The sequence below is a fragment of the Solanum pennellii genome, chromosome 6 (genome assembly GCF_001406875.1).
Source record: "Solanum pennellii chromosome 6, SPENNV200".
NCBI lineage: Eukaryota > Viridiplantae > Streptophyta > Magnoliopsida > Solanales > Solanaceae > Solanum > Solanum pennellii.
The window spans coordinates 49,717,487-49,730,860 of NC_028642.1; the positions used below are offsets into that span (position 1 = coordinate 49,717,487).

At 31.4% G+C, this 13,374-nt stretch overlaps 2 protein-coding genes, 1 non-coding gene and 1 pseudogene across 3 annotated transcripts; 3 read left to right on the top strand and 1 right to left on the bottom strand.

Moving 5' to 3' along the window:
* Positions 1-2,730: 2,730 nt before the first annotated feature.
* Positions 2,731-4,139, top strand: LOC107022735 (inorganic pyrophosphatase 1-like). The gene is made up of 4 exons (XM_015223327.2): positions 2,731-2,958; positions 3,045-3,166; positions 3,242-3,443; positions 3,529-4,139. The coding sequence occupies exons 1-4, from the start codon at positions 2,821-2,823 to the stop codon at positions 3,874-3,876; spliced, it is 810 nt and encodes a 269-aa protein (XP_015078813.1). The 5' UTR covers positions 2,731-2,820; the 3' UTR covers positions 3,877-4,139.
* A 2,640-nt stretch (positions 4,140-6,779) lies between these two features.
* Positions 6,780-8,275, top strand: LOC107022852 (inorganic pyrophosphatase 1-like). Its single transcript, XM_015223431.2, has 4 exons — positions 6,780-7,080; positions 7,212-7,333; positions 7,437-7,638; positions 7,724-8,275. The coding sequence occupies exons 1-4, from the start codon at positions 6,943-6,945 to the stop codon at positions 8,078-8,080; spliced, it is 819 nt and encodes a 272-aa protein (XP_015078917.1). The 5' UTR covers positions 6,780-6,942; the 3' UTR covers positions 8,081-8,275.
* Positions 8,276-10,794: 2,519 nt separating this feature from the next.
* Positions 10,795-11,010, top strand: LOC114077705. Its single transcript, XR_003579078.1, has one exon. It is a non-coding gene; the product is annotated as a small nucleolar RNA U3 (small nucleolar RNA).
* Positions 11,011-11,177: 167 nt separating this feature from the next.
* Positions 11,178-11,711, bottom strand: LOC114077639 (annotated as a pseudogene).
* Positions 11,712-13,374: the final 1,663 nt, after the last annotated feature.

The window sequence follows — 13,374 nt, forward strand, 5'->3', positions numbered from 1 at the left end:
TAAATCTTGGATCAGTACCTGCCTTTCTATAAACTCCTATTCTTGTTTTTATTGAATAATTTTACAATATATCTGCCTTCTGGTGGTAATTGGTAGGTAAGGTGCAAAGAGGATGTGTCTTTTGCTGAAATTATTAATCATCTTCTTAATTAGATCATGCCAACTGCTATATTTACCTAGGTTCTCTTAGTTCCAGCTCATTCAAATTGTGTTTCTGTATTACCACATATTATAGTAAATTGTAGTTGGAAAACTAAAATGGTAAAAGTAAATAAAATAATATTCAGGTCAAGGCATACAAATTTCGTTTTTTAAGGAGATTTGAATCTAATTTAATTGATCTAGATTTTAGACCATAATAAAAATAACATTTAGCATTAATAAATATATACATAAACAAAGAGTGGTAAAGTTTTTACAGACTTTAGTTAAATGTCATTATATAGCCTCCAAAAATATTATAAAGAGTGTTAATTGCTGCTAAAAATACATATTTAGCGCTAATTAAGCTATTGACACTAATTGAATGTCACTAAAGATCATTTTTGGTGTAGTGCCGAGCTGCCAGCAGTATGTACAACACTGGACTTGTTCTATGCAAAGTACAACAATCGAATAATATGTGTGACTCTAAAAACTCTTGATTAGTTGAAGAACTTATATAACCACCATTAGAACACACCTTCCTTCCCAATAAAATTTTTCTCTTTTGTATAGTGAATAAATTTGAGATAATATCTTAAAATGTTACTAACTTTGAGAATTTTTATAGCAAAAGTTATTAAATTTTGTGAATTTTAATGACTTTTCTATGAGGCTACCACAATATACCTCTAAAATGTGAATTTTCTCATTCTTCCTTCTTCGCTTTTCTCCATAATTCTCGTAAAAGCTAATGAACTAAAACAAACATAAAAAGAAATTAATTTTCTTTTGTCCAATTCATACTAATTAAGGACTATTTAAGGGTTATCACCTCATGTTTATCACAAACAATTACATGTAATTGATATTGTTCAAGATCATTACATCGTCTATATATAAAAAGTAAACATCTAAGAAACATATCACATGATAATGGTGCATTACAAAATCAAGATCTGGCAAAGATATAGTGAAAAATAATAACAAGAATCATGCTTATTGCCTTTTTATCTGATTGACGTGTCAATAATAATAGTAATAATAATAATAATCTGAATGCTTCTAAATCAACAAACTGATCACTACATAATTTCATTTTTCCTAGAGTTCTCCAGATGTCCCCTTGAAATTTCATTTCTTTCTACAGTGGAAATAATCGTACTCGTAATGACAAATCACAATCATATTATTAAAAGCTTGTTGTAAAAATAAATTTCGTTTTAGTGCTCAAAAGCAGTATTTCAAAATTTTTGTATGTGATCTATTATTTGTATGGATAAATCCTATATTAGAATATATAACTTCAATCATTAAAATCATTTTTTCATCACTTAGCTTCATAATAATTATGTAAAGCTTTTACATATTTTTTTTATAATACGAGTCAGTTTGACATTACTGCTAAAAGCGATTTATTTTCAGAAACATTTTTTAAAATAGCTTTTTAGAAAATCCTTTTTGAAAAAAAAATAATTTGTGTTTGGCTAATTCATTAGAAAAGTATTTTTTATAAGCAAATTGTGTTTGATTAAATAGAAAAGTGCTTTCGAAAAAATAATATGTGTTTGACTAATTCATTAGAAAAGTATTTTTTATAAGCAAATTGTGTTTAACTAAGTTTTTTAAAAAAATGCTTTTGAAAATTAAATTACTATTAATGTTAAATATTAAATGTACTTGTAATATTAAAATTATTTTATAGAGAGAAATTAATTTAAACATCTATGATAAATTATTAAATTATTTAATGGAAGGGACATTTTACAATCAATGATTATCATTCAAAACATGAATATTTATGCTCTATTAATCCACTCGACAACTTTTAATTTCTAGGGCAGCGAAGGGTTCAATCGATTTTTTTGTTTTTGAAAAGTATATATATATATATATATATATACTTTGATTGTTTTTATAAAAAACTTTTAGATATATGAAAATATACAAAACATGCTTTTTATTTTTGATATATATATGTATTTTTTAATATTATAAATCATCATAATTGTCATTTGCCACTACCACGGTTAAAGTAACAATTTACCCCTTTTGATTTGTATACTAAAAAAAATATTAAGTATTTTCTATTTATGATTTTTAAGTAGTTGGTAAAGAGAAAAAATTAAAACACAAATAAATCTATATTACATCACATAAATCTAGTTTTTTTTTGTATTACATCATAAATCTAGTTTTTTTCTATATTACATCATAAATCTAGTTTTTTTTTATATTACATCACATAAATCTAGTTTATTGTATATTACATCACATAGATTTATTCTCCCATGTAATTCATAAAAGGATTTAGTTCAATCCTAATTTGTGGAGAATTCCATTCCCTGCATGGAATATTCCTTGGAATTTCAATAAATCCTCCCAACTAATAAATGAAAAGTAATTTAAATCAAAAAGATTTAACCACCGCAGGATCAAAATCTAACGGCTAATGTGGAAAATTATTTGAAAACCAAGTGAGAATAGGAATTTCAAATTTGAGTGGCTTTGCCTTAACTTGTGTAATATTCCCTTAGCATCTTATTTTCTTATACCTAATTCCCTTTTTTTTCCCCTACCTATAAATCTCCCTCTTCATTCACAAACCCAAATACATCCCATAACAACAACAAACAAACAGAGCTCTTCTTTTCTCTTCTCTGAAAAGTTACTCAAAAAATGGCTGGAATTGTAGTGGTTTTCGACTTCGACAAGACGATTATCGATGTGGATAGTGATAATTGGGTGGTGGATGAGTTAGGCGCCACTGATTTATTCAATCAGCTTCTTCCCACTATGCCATGGAACTCTCTCATGGTAACTTTTTCTTTTCTTACTCTACTTTATATGCTTTTCTTTCAAAGCACAAGGCTGATAATTTTATGTTCTATTTCAAATAACAGGATAGAATGATGAAGGAGCTTCATACACAAGGCAAAACAATACAAGATATTGAAGAGGTACTGAAACGGGTTCCCATACACCCTAGGATTGTTCCAGCTATTAAATCAGCTCATGCATTAGGGTACGTATAACGTATCTCATAATTTCAGCTTGCCTAAACTTTGTATAAAAACTAACTGAATGTGTGTTAATTCAGGTGTGATTTGAGAGTAATAAGCGATGCAAATGTATTCTTCATCGAAACAATATTGAAACATGTTGGAATCAGGGATTGTTTTTCTGAGATCAACACCAATCCAGGCTACGTCGATGGGGAAGGCAGGCTTCGAATCCTCCCTTATGTTGATTTTCAAAAATTTCCTCATGGTTGCAATCTCTGCCCTCCCAACATGTGCAAGGTAACTAAATACTAAATCCTTGAATTTCTATTTAATATGAAATTAACTAATTATTCCTAATTGAGATTCTGTCTGTTTAATGCAGGGTATGATAGTAGAGAGAATTCAAGCTAAGGAAGGGAAGAAGAGAATGATTTATCTAGGCGATGGAATCGGAGATTTCTGCCCCAGTTTGAAGCTGAGCGAAGCAGATTTTGTGATGCCAAGAAAAGATTTCCCAGCCTGGAATTTGATAAATAAAAATAGGACACTAGTAAAAGCAGGGGTCCGCGAGTGGACCGATGGCGAAGAACTTGAACACATTTTGCTACAATTGATCAACACAATTAACATTGAAGAAAGCCAATTGTTATCAGTGGAGAACTGCAAATTAGAGACAATGTCAAAAGCAGGTCATGGAGCGTTGCCACGGCCTCTTCCAGTGCCTTACTAATGCCAAGTTTGCTTGAGTCAATACCATGAAGCTTGTGACTTGCAATTGGTTTTGATTTTAGGTAGTTAACTATGGTTTCTTTGTTAACTGGGCTACAACAATGTTATTGTTTTTATTTTTATGTATGACAATTGCATTATGACAACGAAAATCGGTGTGCCGCATATAAGCCTGTTGCAATATGTCTATAGTAACTGTTTTATAGCAACAGTTGTAAACTGTTGCAACACATTATTTATAGCAACAATTATTCTTTAGTTTAAGAGACACTTTTCGATGATTGCTACAACAGTTGCGAACCGTTGTAAAAGACCTATAGCAACAAAGTTATTATACAACTCGATCTACTCTATTACAACAGTTCTTCTAAACTACTGCAACAATGTTATTAGTCTATTGCAATAGACTTTTTAAATGGTAAACTATAATATAATGATGGAAAATATTAAACCAATATGTACTTTAACTAGTCGCATCCATATACTAAAGATAAGTACACATGATTTTGATTTACAATTCAAGAGTTAACATGCATTGATGTTCACAAAAATTAAGCCTAAACATAAAAATAATCCTAGAATATTCAAGAATTGACATTCATTCAAGTTCACAAAATTAGGCCAAAAGGTAGAAAGTGCTCCTGAGTTTCATGGTCAATCTCTTAACCCTGTATATCTTCTGCATTTCACTTATATATGCTCCACCTTCAATCAGTGATGCAACTTTCTTCAAATCTAAACCACCACAAACAAACAAAAAAGACCATGAAAGAAAAGATACTTGAAAAAAAAATATACTTGCTGAAGGGGGAGTTTTTCATTCTACTTCCAAAATAGTTTAAAATGCAAAACTTTGACTATCAAATTCAACTCAGCCAAAAATTAGGATAGAAATATCGATAGTCATGTCTGATAGAAATTGCCTCTCCGGAGGAGAAGGTGGTTGCGATGGAGCTGCTCGCTGATCGGAGAATGGAAAAGAGAAGACCAGACAGTGGCCATCTCCGTGCTGCTATTGGTCATCGCCGGAGCTGCTGGAAAAGAGAAAAGAATGCAGGGAGGCGCTAGGGATATCATCGGTTGCTGGTGTTGTTGTTCTCTCGTCTTTGTCGAAAGAGAGAAAGAGGTGACGTTGCCTTGAGCTCGCTGGCTGGAGCTTGTTGTTTCCCTCGATGGAGCCTGCTCGCTGGAGCTTCTGGCTATTGTTTCTCGCTGGGGGAGAAAAGGGAAGCAGCGATGAGGAGGGGAGGAGAAGAGATAGCGGATGCCGCTGCTATGGTGAAGGGTGGAGAATGAAATTCTTTATTGGGTTTTGCTCTTGGTAGATTAAAATAGGTAAACCAATTATTTTGATCTATATTGTTGATTTTTAAATAGATGTAAGGCTGAGATTGAATACTAGAGATCAACGGTTTGTATTAAAAATGAGGCTCTTTTATTTTAATTTTACAATTAATTTTAAAAAAAAACTCTTTTGGCAGGTCTAGTGAAATAAGTGGAGGAAAATAATAGAGAGAAAATAATTGGCGGAACTGTTGCCATAGAGTACCTAAGGCGACAATTTGTACGAACCGTTGCAATATAAAGATACTACGACAATGGTTGCAGTACTAATGCAACGATTTAATTCTCAAAGTGTTTCATTAGGTCCAGTTTTCTATTGCAAAAGTTATAACCGTTGCGAATGAGTATCTATTGCAACACATATTTAATTGTTGCTAAATAATTGTTGCTACAGGCATGTTTTCTAGTAGTATTGACACTAAATTAAGGTCATATTTATGTATTATGCCTTAGAAAAATTACGTAATTACACGATTTAAAATAATTAACTTTGTAAAAAAAAATTTACCATTTAAATTACGGTAAAGGGCTAAATATATCCCTATATTGTAGGAAATAGTTTAATATATCAATAGTTATACTTTCGAACTAAATATATCCAGTGGCGGAGTCATCATATCTTTAGAGGTTCGAAACATGATTAAAATAATTTTTTGGGTATATATAGTAGATGTCGAACTCCCTTCGACTATTTTGTGTGTTTATTTCTTCAAATTTTGAATTCCTTTATTAAAATTTTTGGCTCTGCCACTGTCAAAATATCTCGTAATCTAGAATTTCCTCTTTGCCTTAAAAATGAGAAGTAAGCAATTTTTGTCTCGCCTAATCATGAAAAAACTTACCCGCACCGAATGTTTACACCACAATTCATTATTATGTGATTTAATGAAGTAAAACTCATGTTAATTAATTAGGAACATTTGATTTTATTAGAAAATATTCTTCTTGTAAATTAGTAAAATTATCATTCTCATTTATGATTTCTTAAAGAACAGATAAAAAGAAAAAGACATAACAAATAAATATGTACTTTAACTTGACTTCAACTAGCATCTATATAATCACATTTTGGTTGTGCATAAGTAAACACTTAAACTTGTATAAAATTCAATAAATAGATACACACGTCTTACATGACATGTTACACGTAGAACACCACTTACAATACAAAATTTTCATGTAGAATGCCACGTAAAACGAATATGTCTATTTATTTAGTTTTATATAAATTTAAGTATTTGCTCAAAGTTTTCGAGGACATATATGTTAATTGAAGCCAAGTTAAACGATATATTTATATATTATCTCCATAAGAAAATTGACTACTAATATAAAATAGATAGAATTAAAAAATATATATATAAAGAACAACATAAAATCAAATACCTATATTAGATACCATAAATCTAGATTTAGTCTCCTCCCGTTATTACTAGAAGGATTTAGTTCAATTCTAATTTGTGGAGAACTGCACATGGAATATTCTGTTATATTCCTTCAAATTCGCATAAATAGTTAAGGATACGGAAAGAAGAAAACCAAGTGAGTATATGAATTTGAGTGACTTTTCGTTAACTTACCACTAACATATGTAATATTCCCTTGGCATCTTATTTTTTTGTACCTTTTTATCACTCCCTATAAAGCTCCCTCTTCATTAGTTTGGTGTTCACAAACCAAAACAACAAGAAACAGAGGTCTTCTATATTCATCAAAAAACAAAATGTCTGGAATGGTATTGGTTTTCGACTTTGACAAGACAATTATCGACGTGGATAGTGATAATTGGGTGGTGGATGAGTTAGGCGCTACTGATTTGTTCAATCAACTTCTCCCTACTATGCCATGGAACTCTCTCATGGTTAGTTTTCGTTTTCTCTTCATCTTAGCATTTTTTTTTTGGTACTATACTTTTCTGCTCGTCCCTCGAGGTTTGTGCAACGGGCTGCCCAACAATAAAGCTGATAATCTCTGTTGTGTTTCAAATAACAGGATAGAATGATGAAGGAGCTTCAAACACAAGGCAAAACAATACAAGACATTGAAGAGGTATTAAAACGGGTTCCCATACACCCCAGGATTGTTCCAGCTATTAAATCAGCTCATGCATTAGGGTACGTATAACGTATCTCATAAATCTTTTTGCAAATCAAACTGTTATTTTATATTTCCTCTGTTTTCTTTAATTCTGCGTAATAGAAATGTGTGTTAATTCAGGTGTGATTTGAGAGTAATAAGTGATGCAAATGTATTCTTCATCGAAACTATCTTGAAACATCTCGGAATTAGGGATTGTTTCTCAGAGATCAACACTAATCCAGGCTACGTCGATGAGGAAGACAGGCTTCGAATCCTTCCTTATGTTGATTTTCAAAAATCCCCTCATGGTTGCAATCTCTGCCCTCCCAACATGTGCAAGGTAACTAAATACTAAATCCTTCAATTTAGATTTACTATTAAATTAGCTTATTATTCCTAATTGAGATTCTGTCTGTTTAATGCAGGGCATGATAGTAGAGAGAATTCAAGCTACCATGGCTAAGGAAGGAAAGAAAAGAATGATGTATCTAGGCGATGGAATCGGAGATTTCTGTCCCAGTTTGAAGCTGAGGGAAGCAGATTTTGTGATGCCAAGAAAAGATTTCCCAGCCTGGAATTTGATAAATAAAAACAGGACACTAGTAAAAGCAGGGGTCCATGAGTGGACGGATGGGGAAGAACTTGAACACATTTTGCTACAATGGATCAACACAATCAACATTGAAGAAAGCCAATTGTTATCAGTGGAGAACTGCAAATTAGAGACAATGTCAAAAGCAGGTCATGGAGCGTTGCCACAGCCTCTTCCAGTGCCTTACTAATGCCAAGTTTGCTGGCTTCAATACCATGAAGCTTGTGACTTGCAATTGGTTTTGATTTTAGGTAGTTAAATATGGTTTCTTTGTTAACTGGGCTACAACAATGTTATTGTTTTTATTTTTATGTATGACAATTTTTCGATCAAAAAGTTAAAAAGTGATTGCTGTATTTAAATATGTGGTTTGCGTTCTAAAACTCTTAGGGCCTGTTTGGCCATAGATTTCCCAAATAATATTTGGAAAAGAATTTGGCATATAATATTTGTCCATACAATTTTACAATTTGTGATTATTTGACAAATATTTTTAGCAAATATTCCAAATTCTCAAATACTAGTTGTTGTTTTTTTGTAGTATTTGGGCCAAATCTCATTATCTTTTGAAAATTAAAATTTTATCTCAAACTTTTATCTTTTACAAAAACAAACCTCTATAGTAATTGTTTGCGTTGTATTACATAATTTTTTACGTGAACACCAAAATAATGATATTCTATCTTTAGTGAATATTGAATAATGATATGATTGTTGATGAAAATAATGAAAAATTAGCTCGCTTCGTCTACTTCATGATGTATGGAATGATACTTGTTGTACTCACTCCAAATTACCACATTGTTCTAGTGTCATGGACACTATTTGCTATTAACGTAACGAACATTCAATTGACTAGTAATACAAACTTATAGTTAGTTTTGATAGTTTTTTAAAATTTATGGGTATAAATCATATTTTTTTTAAAATTTGAAATATATTTCCCAAGTCCTATGGCCAAACACATGGTGAAATTTCACCCAAATTTTCACTCAAATAATATTTTTCAAGAACTTTTGAAAATTTATAGCCAAACGCTAGCTTAATACTCCTTTCTAAACGGATTTATTTATTATTTCCTTTGTTCTTATTTATGTGTTACTCAAAAATACATGTTCTTTAATATTAGTCATTTCATAAAAGCAATTAATAAATAACAATATTTTTGCTATCGTACCTTAAGTTATTAGCTAGAAAGTATGAATTTCATCCACATAAAGAAAATCAAATGATTAGTTCATATTTTAATTAATCAAAATAAATTAATTTATTTCTATTTATTAAAAGTTTAACTTTAAGAGATCACTAAATAAATTTATAATGATAAACTTGTATAATTTCTTAAAGAAGATGAAATCTAAAAAATGATAGACTATTCTATTAACCTATCTAATATAATAATATAAAAGTCATTAAGCAAATTTGCCCTTTCTACATGTGTAGGATGTGCAGAAATAGAACTCATTCATAAATCGAATAGAAAAAAATGTTATTAATTTATTATTATTAAATTAATGGGTTGTTAAGGACTTTATTAAATTAAAAAAACAAAAGGGGCTATCAGTTCAAATTTTTAATATTGAGTTACTGAATAAATTGATAATTCATTAAAATTGTTATAATTTACTTCTTTACTCCTACATATGAATTTTTCATTAAATACATTTCTCAAATATAAGCAAAACTTAAACTACATCCTCATAATATAATTGTGACCAAAAAACATCCTCCTACTATCCCAAAACTTGCATAACCATCCTTTCTGTGAACCATTGTTAAAAACTAACAGAAAGAAAAACATGTGTCAAGCTCATCACTTCCCCCAAATTCCACTATTGATTTCCTCCCAAATTGTGCCCCATCAACTTCCAAAAACAAAACTTCATCTTCTTATGAACTTAAGCAACTGGACAAGTTCTTTTCAACGTAAGAACTGAAGCTATGGTTATTGTTCATCTGCTCTTCCCTTGCCTTACAAACAAGGTAACAGAAATAGTCATTGAAGAAGTTTTGGTTTTACATTACTGTAGTATTTTTGTTATTTCTGAAACTAAACATCGTTTTCATTCTCAATAACATCAAATTTTGTAGCTTGAAAAACAAGAAACAATACAAAGAATGTTTGCTCAAAGTTTTGGTGATAACATGTAATTATAGACTTCGTACTATATTTTTTTATTTTTCATTATCTTTTTTGTTTCACTATATCAAAGTATTTAGAGAAGCGATAAGACATATAATATTTTACGGACATTTTTTTATTGGGTAAATCAAAATCGGATCGATAATGATCAAAAATCGATAAATCAAAAATCGATAAAGAATATCTTATCGGTTTGTTATTGGGTTAGCATATTTAAAAATCAAAAATTGATAAACCGAACCGATAATCATAAAAACGAACCAAACCAACCGATGCACACCCCTAATGGTTACTAGAAGTTATCTAGCCTATCCTAAATAGTTATAAAGTAGTTTTAGTCACCTATTATATAATAGGAGATCTAGTCATTAGTAGACAGGGATAATATTATCTTTTATAAGCGAGAAAAAATTGTTTTAAGAGATACGATATATTTGTCTCTTTTTGTATTTATAATTGTTCTTTGAGTTACGAGATACTTGTTTCTCACTTTGTATTCGTTATAAAACCTTGGTTTCTATTAGAATTAGAATAATTTTTACGAAAATAATTGTCTTCATCTTAGAATAAATTAGTGCATAATTTTTATTTTTTGTAGAATGAATAAAAACTGAAATCTGACACTAATTTTATTGCATTTGCGCCTTAGAGATTGCATACTAGTCAGCGAAGCTGTGTCAGGGGCCAATATACTGTTCCCACATCGGTAGTATAATATATAAACTACATCTTTATGAAGCTTCATACGAGGAGTATATGTCACGACCTTACTTGAACAGGATCTGTTCTATAGGCTCGTACCATTGAATTCTTGAATTCTAAGGAGACAGGATACCAAGTTTGGTTGATGAAGTATGGCCATGTGATCAGAGCGTGATTAATAACCAACCCATGGCTCCTCAAGCTGTGGTTGCAGTAGATGATCGTTCTTAGACCTATCTCGGGTCTAAGATGATCTCATGGCTTTCTGACAGACTCTCAAATCTTTTTGTTTTTTCCTCTTGAAAACCTGAATCAAGATCAGTGCAAGTCGAAAATCTTTTGTTGTCATGATAGAAATATTCACTTGTCATTAGACCCTTGAAGAAATCCTGAATCAAGATCAGTGCAAGTCGAAAATCTTTTGTTGTCATGATAGAAATATTCACTTGTCATTAGACCCTTGAAGAAATCTCAACACATGAGGAGGATATGCAATGTTTATTATCTGCAGTTGTAGGGAAGTAGACGTAGTACTCATCTCCAACTGTCGCACTGATAAATCCAAAACCACTATCCAATAAATCCGAACCACTATCCATCGTTGGCAAATACATCAACCATATCGTATAGGCGGAATTCATTTTCTGACACTCTTTTATGTTGATGAGGTGGAACAGGGCGGAGCTCGGTTGCAGAGAAAACATCCTCTAGCGGCTCAGACTCATCATCTGTCAACAGAGTCTTCTACTTGATTCTGTAATAATTATCGCCCAGTGGAACAAATAATAGTTGCTGCGTAGTAAGAGCCTATGAAGCCTAATTCTTGACTTGCCACTTCAACTTCATCACCCTTTTCGTGTTCTTTCGTTATCTGTTGTTTCTTAAATGCAATTGATTTGATTGACTCTGAGAGCGTTGCCATTCTTGATTGATGGAGTTGCTCTGAATTCATTTCTTTCACATTGATTGAGGCCATATTGTGGACTCTACTGGAGATTGATTGATTCAATTCAATGAAAAAAGTGAGGAAGGCTTTGCTACTGAATTTATAGGCAGAGAATTCTGTTTCCTGTTTTCTTTTGGTTTTTTCCTGGAATGACTCGGAATACAAATTTCCTATTTTCATATTTTTAATTAGTTAATATGTTTTCTTACTTTCCAATTTGCTAGGACTTCACCTATGTCAAGTGGAAAAAAATTGTGATGGAGTTCTTGAAAATAACATAATCCCTACCATTTAAATTAATTATGACAATCTCCTTTTTCCTTTTCTCTCTTAATATACGGATATATCTTTTCACTTTTATCATATACATTACGATTTTGGTTGTGAATGACATATCGGGTATAAATGTTATTATTGATGCATAATACTAATTATTTCAAAGCTAAATCACTATGAATCTGGTTTATAGTTATGTATATATCGGGTGAAGGAAAAATGGGAATTATTTTAATTTGGAAAACTTTCTGAATATGATGAGTAGACTGTTTTTTTCTTCTTAAATACTTGCATTCTTATTTATATTAAGGGAAGATTAAAATATTTGTTAATTTTAGCTTTGAATTCCAAAAGTGACAATTAATTTAAGACGAAGTGATAGTAGTACATCATAAGAAAAGGAAAGAAAGAAATAAAATGGTTGCAGCCATTAGAAAATCAAAATCTTTATCAGCATATGTAACAATTTTGCAACTAAACTTAGATTCATAATTCAAATAAAAATAGGTAAAAAAAAAATAATTCCTAATTCCTTGTTTTGGGAAGATATATCCACTTGCCATTAGCCCATTCTTGATGATATCTGTTATTTGTAGTTTTGATGATTTGACAAACTTAGGGACCTTGTAAAGGTACCGGGTTTATTACTTAAGTATTGCAGGTTCTTACTTGAGTATTGCAGGGTTCTTGTCTGAAGTATTGCAGATGAAACAAACCCAGGGACCTAGTAGAGGTACCAGGCTCTCATGATGATGAGCCAGTCGACTGCCAGCTGGAGATAGTACAGAAAGTAGGTGCACACTTCCCGATGGCGTCAGAAAGTGTGACCTTTCCAACCAATGGCAAAGAAGTTTAGGAAAGGGACTTGTCTATACAAAGACACTTTCCTAAACACTTTTTGGTGAGTTTTTGCAACTTGATAAAAACTTTTCAAGAACTCTTGCAAAGGCTACACAAAGCAAAGGCAGAATTATTCCAAGGACAACAGCAACATCTGGAGCTTTTCGTCTAGTTGTTTAGGAATTTATTCTCTTGTTCTTAAATTGTAAACCACTCCTAAATCTATAAAGGAATTGGTGTGTTGTGTTAGAAGTCTAAGTTGTCCAGGTGGGATAGCTTAGTGGGTAGATTGTTTTTCTACTTAGGCTTGTTGAGCAATAGAGGACTATTGCTTAACGGTAAGATTGATAACTCTTTCTTACGTTTGGTGTAATCGTGTTTCGCTTTTGCTTTTGAAGATTAGTGAAAACGATTGAAAATCCTGTGAGACAGGTCGTGGTTTTACTCCCTTAAGCAAGGAGGTTTCCACGTAAAATCATTGTGTTGATTTTACTGCATTTAACTTTCTGGTATTTTTCTGAAGTGAAGTAAGGGACCTGGTCCATTACTTGTTAAGTTGAGGCACATATTCTATCAA

Excerpts from the sequence above, each read along its gene's own strand:
- LOC107022852 (XM_015223431.2), top strand. The coding sequence starts at position 6,943 with ATGTCTGGAATGGTATTGGTTTTCGACTTTGACAAGACAATTATCGAC. Across the intron at positions 7,081-7,211 it reads TGCCATGGAACTCTCTCATG|GATAGAATGATGAAGGAGCT; the intron begins GTTAGTTTTCGT and ends TTCAAATAACAG. Across the intron at positions 7,639-7,723 it reads GCCCTCCCAACATGTGCAAG|GGCATGATAGTAGAGAGAAT; the intron begins GTAACTAAATAC and ends TGTTTAATGCAG.
- LOC107022735 (XM_015223327.2), top strand. The coding sequence starts at position 2,821 with ATGGCTGGAATTGTAGTGGTTTTCGACTTCGACAAGACGATTATCGAT. Across the intron at positions 2,959-3,044 it reads TGCCATGGAACTCTCTCATG|GATAGAATGATGAAGGAGCT; the intron begins GTAACTTTTTCT and ends TTCAAATAACAG. Across the intron at positions 3,167-3,241 it reads AAATCAGCTCATGCATTAGG|GTGTGATTTGAGAGTAATAA; the intron begins GTACGTATAACG and ends GTGTTAATTCAG.